The sequence below is a fragment of the Sceloporus occidentalis genome, unplaced genomic scaffold (assembly GCF_023333645.1).
Source record: "Sceloporus occidentalis isolate IW3139 unplaced genomic scaffold, rSceOcc1.0.p SCAF_308, whole genome shotgun sequence".
NCBI classification, from domain to species: Eukaryota; Metazoa; Chordata; class Lepidosauria; order Squamata; family Phrynosomatidae; genus Sceloporus; species Sceloporus occidentalis.
Window position 1 is genome coordinate 584,600 of NW_028317288.1, and position 16,114 is coordinate 600,713.

The 16,114-nt window shown below is 50.7% G+C and overlaps 1 protein-coding gene across 1 annotated transcript in view; it reads left to right on the plus strand.

Annotated features, from left to right (window-relative positions):
* Window positions 1–208: 208 nt before the first annotated feature.
* Window positions 209–16,114, plus strand: part of LOC149274949 (ciliary neurotrophic factor receptor subunit alpha-like) — a 73,665-nt gene continuing 57,759 nt past the window's right edge. Inside the window, exons 1-2 of the mRNA XM_089505075.1 lie at window positions 209–320; window positions 9,679–9,909. Coding sequence (XP_089361201.1) covers window positions 209–320; window positions 9,679–9,909 — 343 coding nt within the window. The remainder of the gene's footprint in view (window positions 321–9,678; window positions 9,910–16,114) is intronic.

Below are 16,114 nucleotides of genomic sequence, written 5' to 3' on the forward strand. Positions count from 1 at the left end.
TTGGTGTTTTATTTGTTGTTTGTTAGTAAACGCTGTGGCCACATTATCCAAAAGTATATCGCGTGTGCGTGCGCGTGTGATTTGGGGGGTATGTTGGACGTTACACCCGCCATGTACGTATCATTAATGTCATTTACACTTTCATAAATTAGTCGCTTAGTTCCTTTTTCATTTAAATTGCATTAAACCGCCAGAAAATCTTCTTTTAATGAATGATTTCTTTAAATGTATTTTTGTTTTTACAGAGTTTAGGGCAAAGCCTCGCTCATCCTCGTCGGAGTCCGCGCAGCCGCAGAGAGCCGGACGCAGTCTGCAGAGAGGTAAGCGAACCGAGGACGATGCCGTGTCTGTATATAATATATATGATATACATATACGATATATACCGTACATATACGATCCTCGCCTTATTTACTCTATAGCAAAACATGATTGGCACTTAGAAGGCCCGGCGTGTGCAGAGCACAGGAGGCGTTGGGGAGAGCCGCGCAGGCAGTGGGGAGAGCTCCCCAGGCAGTGGGGAGAGCTCCCCAGGCAGTGGGGAGAGCCGCGCAGGCAGTGGGGAGAGCCGCGCAGGCAGTGGGGAGAGCTCCCCAGGCAGTGGGGAGAGCTCCCCAGGCAGTGGGGAGAGCCGCGCAGGCAGTGGGGAGAGCTGCGCAGGCAGGGAGAGCCGCACCACCCTCTGATTGCTCGCTCTACGCCGGTTCCTCTGCAGTCCGACCTCAAACCCCAAAGGGTGACAGAGAGAGAGAGAGAGAGAGAGAGGATTTAAACCGAGTAACGCCAGGTGCTGAAAGACGCCCTCCGGCCCCACAGGACGGCAGGAATTTGCCGGCGGCCGTTACAGATCTTGGCGAACGTTTGGGAAAACATATTAATGAAACCGCACTGGATTTAGTCAAATTAATAGCAGGCCTGGAACTGGTTGCTTTCTTTTCAGGCCTGGGGTATTTTATCGCCAGGTTTGCCCGGCACCCGCGTGAATGGAAGGTCCGCTTCCTCCTCTCCCTGTCTGATTGGCCGCTGACTAACGGACGGCCAGAAACATGGCGTCTGCCGCCAGCCTCGCTTTGAACAGGATTCCCCCACAAACATCCCGTGAATAATTCATCACATCTAATAACTCTTTAACCAGTGCAGTGCCGCGCCGTACACCTTCCCCCACAGGCATTTCCACTGCACTGTTCCAGTGTGCGCCCGGCTCCTGTGTCAGCGGGGGCCGAAGCGATGTTATGTCAGCGGAGCGGGGCGCTCACAGGGGCCCTTGTTCCAGCCGTGAATATAAAGCCGGCATTGAGAGCCGGTCGCACCAAACACTATATTTCCACGAGTAAATCATCGGTTTGTGACGGGGGGAGCAGATTATTCCTAAGCCTTAATGACAAGGAGGGGGACGTACCCCGCCTGTAAAGAGGAACAGATTGCAAGCTCACGTGCGCAATATTATGTTGCCATACCAACCCTGTCTCTTGCATCTTGTGAATACTGTATTACCAAGTAGGTCCAAGCTGTCTACAAGAACCCCGTCAGTACATCAAATACATTATTTACTTACATGCATGAATAAAGTAAATGTATTAATGAAGCTAACAGTAAGAGAAGGGGCCCTGGTCCATCTATTCGGAGGGTGAGGGGGATGAGACAGAAGGCTGAGGATGATGTGATTGTAGTGAGGGCGATATAGAGAATGGTGGGGAAGACGGATGGTTTCTTTAGGATGTAAGTTGTTGATAGATTGTAAGCTCCTCTGGACAGGTGGGTTTTGGTGAACATTAACGTTATATTACGGAGGAGAGGGTCAGAGATTATCCTCTTAACCCTTTGTATTTTGATGCTCTAGGCGGCTCCGACTTGTAATAATTTATAAGAGAGGAGTCTCGTGTAGTGACGGTTTGTCGGACTCTCCCCGGTGGGTGCACGTGGCACTTTCTTATAGCACAGACCTGTCAGAGGCCACACAGCTCACCCCGGAGACTGTGCCACGGTGTTAGCCCAAAGCACCGGCCAGCGCCCTTAAAGACCAATAGGACATAGAGGTACGTCGTGACTTTGTTGCAGCAGTAAGGACTTCTCCCTGCTGCTACACGGTAAATCGGCTGTCTATTGACATTCCCCCCATTGGTGACGCGATCAGGCATTCCCCCCCGGTCAGCGTCGCAGCTGGCGCTTCACGTGGAGACAGGAGAGCCTCAGCACCGTCTCCTGCTGGCTGATCACACATATTGCAATTGGCAGTGGAGGGTCCTTGCTGATCACACTGTGATCAGCGCAGCCAGATCAGGAGGAGGAGAGGGAGAAAGAAAGCCTCTCCCCTTCCCAAAATGAAAATAAATAAAATAATAAATTAAATTTATAAGGAGCCCGGTAATATCACTGCCATCAAAAACGCACCAAAGGGAGCTCGAGCCGCACTGCAAAAATTCAATGTAAAGCATGCCTGTGGCCCAAATAAAAATATGTGCGGGGCGGGGGGGGCTGTAATCGGTTGTAAGTTGGTCGCTGCTCCGCTGAGGCGCTTAAACTATAAAACAAAATGTTTTTATTAAACTTTTCAATTTATTATGACTCATATTTATGTTTTATGTATTTCTATGATTTTCAAAGAAGACCCTACTTTTTGGGAACAAAATGTATAATTTGTGTGGATTGATCAAATATGGTAAAAATTACTAAAAATATTTTGGTCCTAAGGTTATAAAAAAATACCCCAAGCGTGAAGGGGTTAAGTCATAGCCATGAGGTGATTGGGGGATAATGGGTTAACATTTAAGATCCCCATTGGTGGGACCGCGTTGGATGCGTCCGTTCTCCCGGTAATTTGAAGCAGTCGCCAAGTGAGCTCGCACTCCCCGCGCCGGCGCTCTGCTTTCTGTCATCCTGCCTGACGTGTTTAGACTCCGGCGTACGGCCGGCTACTGCTTTCCACCCCGTGACATCGCAGGACACGCCATCACACGACATGCCATAGCAGGACACGCCATCACACGACACGCCATAGCAGGACAGGCCATCACACGACGCACCATCGCACGCTGCGCCATCACACGACACTATTGCTGTGTGACTCCTGCCGTACCAAGTACCACGGTGTCAAAACCGTGATGTCAGAGGAATGACCATATTTACGGTTTTAGAAGAAACGGAAAATCTCTGAAAACACAGCCGGCGTTTAGAATTGTCTCTTCCTACACCCCGGAAATGCTGGATCTTTTTTGCTTTTTTTGTATTTTTAAAATCCACTCCGTTGCGCTGTACGCGGGAGCCGCCATCTTGCTGCCCCGTCACGGGGTATAAATCTCCCCGTCGCCCTGAGGTATCTGTGATAATAGCGTTACGGAGGGACCTGCGCGGCTGGAGACGCATGTCCTGGGAGTCCCGGATTCATGCCCTCCCGGTTCCGGCTGTCTTGGGCTGACCGGTGATGGACCCCAGCAGGAGGAGGCTTGAAGCCGTGGGGGGGGGGGGGCTGTGGCTTTGCAGTCTTTGGTTCTTAAGTCCATGTTTTGTTTCTTTGCCCCTGGTGGGGTAAATTCCCCTTCGGAGCCCGTGGCAGAGTTCATCCGGATCCAGCCATTAGTGGAAAAGTGGATCATGTTCCCCCCGCCTCTGCGGCCCCCAATGTCTGCGGCCCCCGATGTCTGTGGCCCCCCCTGTGTTATGCCTACCGGGGGAGAGCAGGCGGCGTTTCTTTTGGCGGTGAGACGGAGATCAGACAGAAACCCTGAAAGAATCGTCGGCGCTGCCAGCCCGCTAACACCCAATTCTCCGAAGAATAAGCAGAACGGCCGAGGAGCCGCCGCTCGCTCTGTTTACGGATCGGCCTCTTTAATTAACACGAGACAACGAGAACAGTCAGAGTATGTGCGGCCATATGTGCCTGCGCAGACTGCGGCTCTCCGCGCGAGGAGTAACTGAGGATAAAACCGGCCAGAAGAAGTAACATAAATAAACAGGAGCGCAGACACAGAAACATCCCGGCACAGCTCGGCACGCAGGCGGATCCCGCTACACCACGCCGTGGCTTCAAAGATGAGTCAACATTTACATTAAACAGGGCGAGGAGTCTGTGCCCACTCCAGGCCGCCCGCCTTTTCTGTTTATCCAGTTTAAAAAGAAATCCAAATTCTTAAAACCATATATAGATAAGCCTTTTCTGTGCTTTTAGATGTAGTGTAAGGAAGTTTTATGTTACTGAGAGGGTGGTAGATAAGTGGAACAGCCTCCCAGCAGAAGTGGTAGAGGGTAATACAGCGAGGGTATTAAACATGCATGGGATAGACATACGGCTCCTGAATCTAAGACGAGCCCAACGACTGATTAAGGTTTGAGTCGTTACAGCAAGAGAAACGCCAACTAGACGGGGGCCGGTGGGGCCGGTTTTCCAGACTTTACATGCAGGAAGAGAAAGCGGACGCCTCTCTGCGATACGGTTATATAAATGCCTTTATCGGCTGAACGCTGAACTGTGTGCTCTGTACTCCTGTCCACGTTACGCTTCACAAACATTTCTGTTCCTCGCAGTAAAAGCTTTCCTGCGTGATCGGCGGTTTAAAGGATCCGCCGCACAGCAGAGACAAGCAAAACCGAGGAGATAAACGGAGACAAACTGTGAAAAAAAAAAAGAGTCTGGGACCAAACGGACTGAATAATGTCCCCCATCGCAAGCCAAAGTGACCGTGAAAGCGCGCGGCACACAAAGCACTCCGCCATCTTTCCGCTCCGTGTGCTTCTTGTTAATGAATGGAGCGGAGCCGCGTTTCTGCCCCGGTGCGGCGGCGGGCTGGGGGTGTCGGGGCTCCCTCGTTAACCAAAGTGCCGCCTTTTGGGAGTGGGACCTACAGCACAAGACTCTTTAAATCACATCAATGCAGGGACTGGGCGGACGGATCAGGGAGCTGGCACTGCGGACCTGAGGGGCAATTAGTAACCGGCGTAAATGCCCCAATAACCCCGGTAAACGGACCGACCCCTCCTGGCGCTCGCTCGCTCGCTCCACGGCTCTTCAAACCAGTGTGAGTGAAAACTCCCCGAAACCAACCCTTTGTGCTCCACGCAGTCAGGGGAGCCTCTGCTGTAGCGCCGTGTTGTCAATTTTCTGGTCACCGAGGGGTTAATTCCATCAGCGTCGCTGAAAAAATGGAATTTCGCAAAATATTCCATCATAAGAAAGGTCATATTTTATCAATTTACTTTTTTTTGTTGTTGTAAAAGCAATTTGATCCAAGAAATTGGAACGTATCGCTCCGGTGACATTTTTATGTTATTGCGAAAAGCGTCTCTTTCCATAAAGATAATTCTTCCAATCGCCGCCCGCGATATAATGGGGCGGAATTACTGCGCCAGGCGCCTCGCTTTAGGGCAATTGCTACGTTTTTGATATATATATAATTTTTTGAGCTGTTAGAAGCTGTTTCTCTTTTATGAAATCTAATAATGGCATTTTATTCGGAATGCCGCGGGGGGGATGCGGGTCCCGGGAATAAACACAGCTCATTTGGTGAAGCTCAAGGACAGACCGGAGAAGTGCGGGGGGCGCCGGGAAATCTGCCGCTAAACGCATGGACAAAAATAGCAAATTATATTTGTGAAAATCATTTTGGTCGTGACTTTTTTTGCGGAGTGATGTCACCGCAGCCGGATACTCATTGTGCTATTACGGTGTCAAAACCGTGATGTCAGAAAAATGACCATATTTACGGTTTTAGAAGCAACAAAAATGACTTTTCAATTGATGTAACCCGGAAAATCTCTGAAAACACAGCAGGCGCGTTTAGAATTCTCTTCCTGCACCCCGGAAATGCTGGATCTTTTTTGCTTTCGTTAAGTATTTTTATAATCCACCCCGTTAAATCCCCCCCTCATCCCTGAGGTATCTGTGATAATAGCGTTACGGAGGGACCTGCGCGGCTGGAAACAATCTCTAGCGCTAGAGCCTCGTGCGCCGTCCGCTAAAACAACGCAGGGAGAGAACAGGAAGCGGCTTACAACTTCCTGCTTGGGCTGGCGCAGGAGAGAACAGGAAGCGGCTTCCAACTTCCTGCTTGGGCTGGCGCAGGAGAGAACAGGAAGCGGCTTACAACTTCCTGCTTGGGCTGGCGCAGGAGAGAACAGGAAGCGGCTTACAACTTCCTGCTCGGGCTGGTGCAGGAGAGAACAGGAAGCGGCTTACAACCTCAGTACGGAAAGAAGCCTGTTCAATAAAGACGGACATGATGGAGAGGACCCCAGAATCACTTTGCAGGGAGGGCCGCTGGGGATTATGGGTAGTGGTAGTGGGAGGCTGATATATGTCACCACATTTTACTGCATATTTGTGTGCAGTTTGCATGGCAGCCGCCGTCAGCCAATTGCGAGTTTGCTTGATGAACATCAGAGAAATCATTGATTTGAAAGAGCGCTTAGCAACAGAGCGTGTGCACGAAGTGTACTTAAGTCTGCTTCCTGCCTGCACTTCCTGCCCGCACTTCCTGCTTCCAGCAACGGTGGGGGGAGGAGGAAAATCACAAAGAATGCGAACTGGAAAATGCAGAACTTCCTCTTCCTCAAACTTTTTAAACAGATCTATATTAAAAAATGGATGAAAAGATCGCCAGGGTTTTCCTCCCCGCTACGCTCGCTCATCCCTGCGCAGCCTGTTCCCGCTCGAGATTTCCGCCTCGCCTGTTTGACAATAAACTCTTCCCCATTGGCTGGGATGCAGTCAGACGCAGGTCTCGGTGGTCTGTTTCTTGCTTTTGCTCTCATGTTTTCGCCGGGAGGTCTCTCAATAAACTCGGTGACAAACTATTGATCCCCCGCTGACGAGCCGAGATTTCTGTCTCCCGACACCGGCGCTGTCACCCAGGAGCCGCCGCTGGCCTCTCGCCTATTGATCGTCTCGGGCAGACGCGCAGGCACAGCTCGAAACCGGCCCACGTACAGCGAGTAGCCGCGTGTCAGCGCGTGCGGCAGTGAAAGGGTTACACTCGCGGGGCCCTCGGGCTGTTCGCTCGCCTGTTGTTATTCCCGACAAGCAAGAAACAATTAGTGCGTTAAGCGTTAATGAAGAGATTATCAGATTCTAATCCCGCGTTATCCGTATCTCTGGGTTGGTTGGCTTTGTTGCCATAGCAGTGGAGAAAAAAACTCACATTTTCGTAAAAGGACTTTTTTGTGAAATAAAACCCAGCTGACTTCCCGCGGTGGGTCCTGATAGAAGGGGGGGTTCCCCCCATGAAGCCCCCCTGTCCTGAAGCATTTTTTGGTGAAATGAGTATAATTTGGTCTCGTTCGGTCCCAGGAGATCCACGTCTTTCTTCTCCCTGATGTGACTTTCTTATTAATGCTGAGACACACGGCTGGTATTGATCGATGGCCTGTTCCACACGGCTGCTTTATCACCAGGGCTATGAATAACCCCATTAAATAATTCATTAACCCCATTACCGCTGAACATTTTTGACACCGTGTGCCCCCCTCCAACCCAGTACCTGCGCGGTGTGAGCGACTGGGTCATTAACCTCTTCCTGCCTGTCCCACATATTAATACCCCACTAGGCGTCCCCAGGTGTTTCCTTACGACAGTTGCCCCCGTGGGTATATGCGATGGTTCTGATACCGGCTCAATAACGTGTCGGGTCAGATTAACCTATACATTATACAGGGGCCGGTCACTGATTTATCTATACATTATACAGGGGCCGGTCACTGATATAACTATACATTATACAGGGGCCGGTCACTGATTTATCTATACATTATACAGGGGCCGGTCACTGATTTATCTATACATTATACAGGGGGCCGGTTCACTGATTTATCTATACATTATACAGGGGCCGGTCACTGATATAACTATACATTATACAGGGGCCGGTCACTGATTTATCTATACATTATACAGGGGCCGGTCACTGATTTATCTATACATTATACAGGGGGCCGGTTCACTGATTTATCTATACATTATACAGGGGGCCGGCTCACTGATTTATCTATACATTATACAGGGGGCCGGTTCACTGATTTATCTATACATTATACAGGGGGCCGGTCACTGATTTATCTATACATTATACAGGGGCCGGTCACTGATTTATCTATACATTATACAGGGGGCCGGTCGCTGATTTATCTATACATTATACAGGGGGCCGGTCGCTGATTTATCTATACATTATACAGGGGGCCGGTCACTGATTTATCTATACATTATACAGGGGCCGGTCGCTGATTTATCTATACATTATACAGGGGGCCGGTCGCTGATTTATCTATACATTATACAGGGGGCCGGTCGCTGATTTATCTATACATTATACAGGGGGCCGGTCACTGATTTATCTATACATTATACAGGGGCCGGTCACTGATTTATCTATACATTATACAGGGGCCGGATCACTGATTTATCTATACATTATACAGGGGCCGGACACTGATTTATCTATACATTATACAGGGGGCCGGTCACTGATTTATCTATACATTATACAGGGGGCCGGTCACTGATATAACTATACATTATACAGGGGCCGGTCACTGATTTATCTATACATTATACAGGGGCCGGTCACTGATTTATCTATACATTATACAGGGGCCGGTCACTGATATAACTGTACATTATACAGGGGCCGGTCACTGATTTATCTATACATTATACAGGGGCCGGATCACTGATTTATCTATACATTATACAGGGGCCGAACACTGATTTATCTATACATTATACAGGGGACCGGTCACTGATTTATCTATACATTATACAGGGGCCGGTCACTGATTTATCTATACATTATACAGGGGCCGGTCACTGATTTATCTATACATTATACAGGGGGCCGGTCACTGATATAACTATACATTATACAGGGGCCGGTCACTGATATAACTGTACATTATACAGGGGCCGGTCACTGATTTATCTATACATTATACAGGGGCCGGCTCGCTGATTTATCTATACATTATACAGGGGGCCGGTCACTGATTTATCTATACATTATACAGGGGCCGGTCACTGATTTATTTATACATTATACAGGGGCCGGTCACTGATTTATCTATACATTATACAGGGGGCCGGTCACTGATATAACTATACATTATACAGGGGGCCGGACACTGATTTATCTATACATTATACAGGGGCCGGTCACTGATTTATCTATACATTATACAGGGGGCCGGTCACTGATATAACTATACATTATACAGGGGGCCGGACACTGATTTATCTATACATTATACAGGGGCCGGTCACTGATTTATCTATACATTATACAGGGGGCCGGACACTGATTTATCTATACATTATACAGGGGCCGGCTCGCCGATTGTCAATAAAATGACATTATTTGTTATTTCGTTTCCGTTGCTGTATATCGGGTCGGTTTAGTGATTTTTGGAGTATAAATGATATCAGCAGACGAGGTCGGCCGAAGCGTTTGATCCGAAGCCTTAAACGTCCCTCCGTCGCTATTAGAATAATATTTCCGCAGCCCCCGGCCGGTACCGCCGAGTCCTCGCCAACGCAGTCGCTGCTGCTTTAGAGCGTTGCGGGTTGGGTTAGTAAAGCTATTTATGTAAAAGCCCCGTTTAGGGTATTTAGAGATGCGCGTTTTGTATGGTGTTGGAAGCGGGTGATGGACGGGGGGGAGAGCTATTCACTTATAATGTGTGTTTCTATCTCCGCAGAAATTCACATTCAGTACGAGAAGATGGGCTCAGACGCCGTGTTACGCTGCAGGCCGGTGGATCTAAGCGCGTGGGTCATGTGGACGGTTAACGGGACAGACATCGATAAGTCGCATTTCAACGGATCCTCCCTGATCTTGCGGAACGTGGATTTATCTCACAGCGGCTTATACTCGTGCTTCGCGGGGCCTACCGGACGGCTCCTTCATCAGACCAGCCTGAAAGTGGGCCGTGAGTACCCAGCAGCCTTCTGCATATTGTAATTTTACATATGGTTTTATATATATGGATCAGCCTCCGAGCAGAGGTGGTAGAGGGTAATACAGTGAGGGTATTAAACATGCGCGGGATAGACATACGGCTCCTGAATCTAAGACGAGACCAACGACCGATTAAGGAGGAGAAACGGGCGACTAGACGGGGGCCGGATGGGGCCGATCTGCTGGTTAGTAACACAGTGGGGTTTATTTACTAACTTACCCTGAGAAGAACAGGAATATTCCGTTGCTATGGTGACTGCACCAACTCTTCCACATTGCACACCGCCTTTAATACATTGAAGCCCCTAATTCCCCCAGCTCTAGCGTCACAGGATGACCCCAGCCACGTCTCTTCGAGGGGTGAGAGACGGGGGGCACATAGAGGCGAGAGACGGGGGGACGTGGAGGCGAGAGAAAGGGGGCACATAGAGGCGAGAGAAAGGGGGCACATAGAGGCGAGAGAAAGGGGGCGTGGCCGGGGTTTGTAGGGGCCGCTGCGCCGCGTGGCTTTACGGCGCCACAAAGCAGGTTAACGCCGCTCAGCGCGTTTCCTGCCGAAGCCGAGTTCTGTTTGTTTTGTTGCCTTAATAATTGATAACAAAGCAGTGGTGGTTTTTGCCGCTGTCACCATCCTTCTGCCCCGCGGTGACCCGGCAGGGGTGACATCAGCTGCTGAACCGGCATTATTTATGGAAGGACAAACATGATGTCATCAGCTGATGTCATCCACGCGCTGAATCATCCCATCAGAGTGATAAAATATTCAGTATCGGCACAAACAGGCTGCCAACAGACAGTATATATTACTGGGTTAACCCTTCACACACAGAGTCCGGATTCCTGCTGCCCTAATACCCCCCCCGAGCGTTACCTGGAGAGCTCATAACCCACGCTGCTGAGCCTATGGGTACGGCTATTTCTAACATTTATTGTTTAAGAAAGGGTTAATGTGTTGCAGGAGACGTGGGTCTGCTTCAGTTATGGTAGTAAGTGGAACAGCCTCCCAGCAGAAGTGGTAGAGGGTAATACAGTGAGGGGATTAAACATGCATGGGATAGACATACGGCTCCTGAATCTAAGACGAGATCAACGACTGATTAAGGTTTGAGTCTTTACAGCAGGAGAAACGGGCGACTAGACGGGGGCCGGATGGGGCCGATCTATCTGTCTGCAGATTCTGGGGGAGACCTTTTTCCTCCCCGGATATCATTATGGATTTGCTCTGTATTGTGGAATTTGGTTGAAGTTATTCTTCTGAGCCCCGCCGGGTAAATCGTGTTTCTCGGTCTCGGCGGGGTTGCCGCTCGCTGGCGGTCCGGGGTGCGTCGAGATGGATTTCGTGTTCCGGCTCCTGACTCTCAGACTCCGTCAATAAACATTCGGTTTCGGTCTGAGATCCGGTGATTTATTTTAATTGAAATTGGGCCGGTAGAGACCTTTAATTTTGTGAGCTGCAGAAGCGGAACGTGGAGATCTGTTCATATCTCTGACGTTCGCTCCGGGGGCGCAGAGAGTTCCCAGACCCGGCACAGCCTTCCAGCAGAAGCTGCCTGCGCAAAACCAGGGTATATAAACAAAGCTTTATATATCAGCGCGAGGGCGGACATAATGAACAGCGCAGCCGGCGGAGTACAGTGCGGCCCCCATAATGAACAGCGCAGCCGGCGGGGTACAGTGCGGCCCCCATAATGAACAGCGCAGCCGGCGGGGTATAGTGCGGCCCCCATAATGAACAGCGCAGCCGGCGGAGTACAGTGCGGCCCCCATAATGAACAGCGCAGCCGGCGGGGTACAGTGCGGCCCCCTTAATGAACAGCGCAGCCGGCGGGGTACAGTGCGGCCCCCTTAATGAACAGCGCAGTGTAGGCTGAGGGGAGACGCCGTTGCCTCCATTTGCTCCCCTCAGTTGCTGGGATGAGGCCGTTGGATGGGGGGAGTGGGGTGCTGGGTTGCTCGGTGTGGGGGCGCAGGAGCTGCAGAACCTCTTCTGGGCAGCTGTCAATCACTGCTATAGCCTGGAGTAGTGATTGGCAGCCCTGCTGTCCAGGAGATTGTTTAGTAGTTCTGTGCCAGTCTGTATCTGGCCCCCCCCTTGATATAGAGAATGGGCGGCCGAGGCCCCTGAGGGCCCCTGTCACTCGGCGGACGTCTGCTATCTAATTAACTAGGATTAATCCCCAAAGAAAAATCTTTTATTCTGCGGCCTCCTCATGCGCAGCCGCGGACGGACCCCCGAGACGCCTCGCTGGCTCCGTAAATCTTCTGTGCGATCCGCGCATGCCCAGAACACACTTCTCTCGTTCCGTGGACCAAATGGGGCTGATCTGCCGGCCGGTTCCGGGTTCCTAGGAGGCTAGATATGGATCCCAGGAGCTGATTTTTTTCCTCCCCGACATAAATTTATTCTGACAAATGGGCAGGACGGGCAGATGCGGCCAGCAGCTCTTACCTGCCGGCAGAGTCTGCGCATGTCGCCGTCTTTGGCTGATACTGCTGGTTGTTTCCGTTTGAATATTTATAACCCCCCCCCTTTCTGTTTTAGTGGCCCCCGCTGACAGCCGGGACTCACCGAGATAGACAGCCCCTCGCAGCCACATTCCTCGCCGATAATCCCTCATCATCCTCCCGACCGCCTTAATCCCCTAAAACGAGTACCTGCGAGACCCTCGTCACGCGGGGAGATCCTGAAGGCACGGCAGAAGCCTCCGCAAAACCCTTTTATTACCTGTTAATCATCGAGGGGGGCGCCGGGCAGACGGGGCCCCCGCATTCATTTCAAGCGGGACCGAAATATTTCATTAAAAGCCGATTATATGGAAAGCGTTTCTGTGAAGCCGGTGGCCGGCAGCACATGGAGAGGCCGTGACTGGGACCTTCAAACAAAACTAAATCTTTAACCCTTGCAGTGCCGCTCTGTTTACTCAAAGGGTTAATCCGTTCGCTGATTGACAGCCTATTAGAATGTAAGCTCTTGCACACAGGGTCTAGTAACGATGATAGTTTGCAGATAGCTCTTTAACCCCATTGTGCTGTTTAAACCAAATATAAAAATATGACACAAAGGTTCGTCTGCATTTAACAGAATATTTAATAAGAGACAAAAACAGCGTAACCTACAATCAATGAGTGACAGCCCAACATACAGTGCAGCGCCCTAAAGGTCCACGGAACCCAGCACAGCACCGATTACACCGTCCACGCAGGACGGGGGCAGAGAGAGACGCAACTGAGATTTTGCATTCCACAGGCGTATTGAATCTGTAGGTTTGCCCTCGTTAATAAATCAAAAGCCAGGTGTGATACAGGAAGCGGTCAACTGGCAAAAACATTGACAGCCATACTTATGTCACCACACCCATGAGTTCCGGAGTGACCCTCCGGGCCCCTGATATACTTCACACGGCCCCTCCTAGCGGTACGTGTCTTTCTCGCGGTATGCGGCCCCCGGGCCAGGATTTGGCCGATGCGTCCGTGACATGCCTGCCGGGGGCCGCAGGAGACTCATCAGGCTGACGGGTTACCGACTGACACGGAAAGAAACAGCCCAAAAGTGAGGTTTTTCAGAGGCTGCACCACCGTGTAAGCAGATCGTGTAACCGCTTAGGGCCCCCAAAGGTACGCGGGGCCCCATCACAAAATGGTGGATAGACCCTTGAAAAATTTAATGTTTTTTAGGCTGTCCTACAGTATAAATTCTTTCCTATCACTTATATTAGAACCAAGCCCTTCATTTATTAAGCCTAGTTTCCATAGAAACAGCCTCTGACTTTTACTAGAGGGCGTTGTCGCGCATGTGTGCGATGATCTGCTCTTTGGCCCCAAGATTTCCAGAAATGAACTAACGGTAACCTGTGAGGTGGAGGCGCTGCTCCCTGGTGGGCGGAGACGCTGCTCCCTGGTGGGCGGAGGCGCTGCTCCCTGGTGGGCTGAGACGCTGCTCCCTGGTGGGCGGAGGCGCTGCTCCTTGGTGGGCGGAGGGGCTGCTCCCTGGTGGGCGGAGGGGCTGCTCCCTGGTGGGCGGAGGCGCTGCTCCCTGGTGGGCGGAGGCGCTGCTCCCTGGTGGGCGGAGGCGCTGCTCCCTGGTGAGCGGAGGCGCTGCTCCCTGGTGGGCGGAGGCGCTGCTCCCTGGTGGCCGGAGGCGCTGCTCCCTGGTGGGCTGAGGCGCTGCTCCCTGGTGGGCGGAGGCGCTGCTCCCTGGTGGGCGGAGGCGCTGCTCCCTGGTGGGCTGAGGCGCTGCTCCCTGGTGGCCGGAGGCGCTGCTCCCTGGTGGGCTGAGGCGCTGCTCCCTGGTGGGCTGAGGCGCTGCTCCCTGGTGGCCGGAGGCGCTGCTCCCTGGTGGCCGGAGGCGCGGCTCCCTGCTTTTGTGTAGGGTCTGACATTGGTGATGTCTGTGACTCAATAGGGCTGCCGAAGGTACCCCCTACACAATGTGACTCCTGTGGATCATTTTTTTATTGAAGAGTTAAACGGCCTCTTAACGGCTGGAATTTGATTTCCAAAAACCTGTTGAATATTGAAGGTTGTTTGGAAAGACTCAGAGGAGGAATAATCCTGGTGCCCCCCCCCCCAATGCTCCGGATTATACTGGGAGAGGCATTCCTAACATTCTTCTCCGCATCCCTGCGATTCAGGCACCGTCTGCCCCCCCCCATATATACATGAATAATAATAATAATCTATATATCACACAGCAATTCGTTTCCATCCTGCGTGTTTCGGGGTCTGTCCGGGGAGAACCGCAGCCGCGGGACCCCATTCTGTGCTGATTTACACGCCGGTCACCCCGCGGGAAATTTCGTTTTTCTCTCCAGTAAGTTTACAAAATTCATCATTTCATTCATAAGCATTCATTCTGTGAAATGTTTCAAAGCGCAAAGTCTGTGATCCCCAAACGTACCTTCGCTGGATGCAGAACATTTCATTTATACACGTTACAGGATACGTATACAGTAATATAACCCCCAGCGCTGTATACAGTAATATAACCCCCCAGCGCTGTATACAGTAATATAACCCCCAGCACTGTATACAGTAATATAACCCCCAGCGCTGTATGCAGTAATATAACCCCCCAGCGCTGTATACAGTAATATAACCCCCCAGTGCTGTACACAGTAATATAACCCCCCAGCGCTGTATACAGTAATATAACCCCCAGCGCTGTATACAGTAATATAACCCCCAGCACTGTATACAGTAATATAACCCCCTGCGCTGTATACAGTAATATAACCCCCAGCGCTGTATACAGTAATATAACCCCCTGCGCTGTATACAGTAATATAACCCCCAGCGCTGTATACAGTAATATAACCCCCTGCGCTGTATACAGTAATATAACCCCCCAGCGGTGTATACAGTAATATAACCCCCCAGCACTGTATACAGTAATATAACCCCCAGCGCTGTATGCAGTAATATAACCCCCCAGCGCTGTATACAGTAATATAACCCCCCAGTGCTGTACACAGTAATATAACCCCCCAGCGCTGTATACAGTAATATAACCCCCAGCGCTGTATACAGTAATATAACCCCCAGCACTGTATACAGTAATATAACCCCCTGCGCTGTATACAGTAATATAACCCCCAGCGCTGTATACAGTAATATAACCCCCTGCGCTGTATACAGTAATATAACCCCCAGCGCTGTATACAGTAATATAACCCCCTGCGCTGTATACAGTAATATAACCCCCCAGCGGTGTATACAGTAATATAACCCCCCAGCACTGTATACAGTAATATAACCCCCCAGCGCTGTATACAGTAATATAACCCCCCCAGCGCTGTATACAGTAATATAACCCCCCAGCGCTGTATACATGTTGCTGTCAGTCATGTGATATTTTGGGTCAGTTTCCCAGCTGAGATACCACACTGAGCTGATGCTTTATGGCGAAGCTAATGAAGTCCGTCCCGCAGACCGTGGGAAGAGGCGTCTTGTTTAAAGTGGCAGAAATGGTGACGTTCGTATTCAGCTTGTATTATTTAAGCTCTCATACGTTGGCTTTAAGAGGCGAATGAGCTGCCTGGATAATGTGGCTGTAAGCTGATTGGCCGGTGATTTACCCCACAAGCCGTACCCGCCGGCGGCACGGAGCGTGTTAAAACGTTACAAACCGGAAACATGACAGTAATTCCCCAGAACGCGTCGTTTACATGTAACAGGTG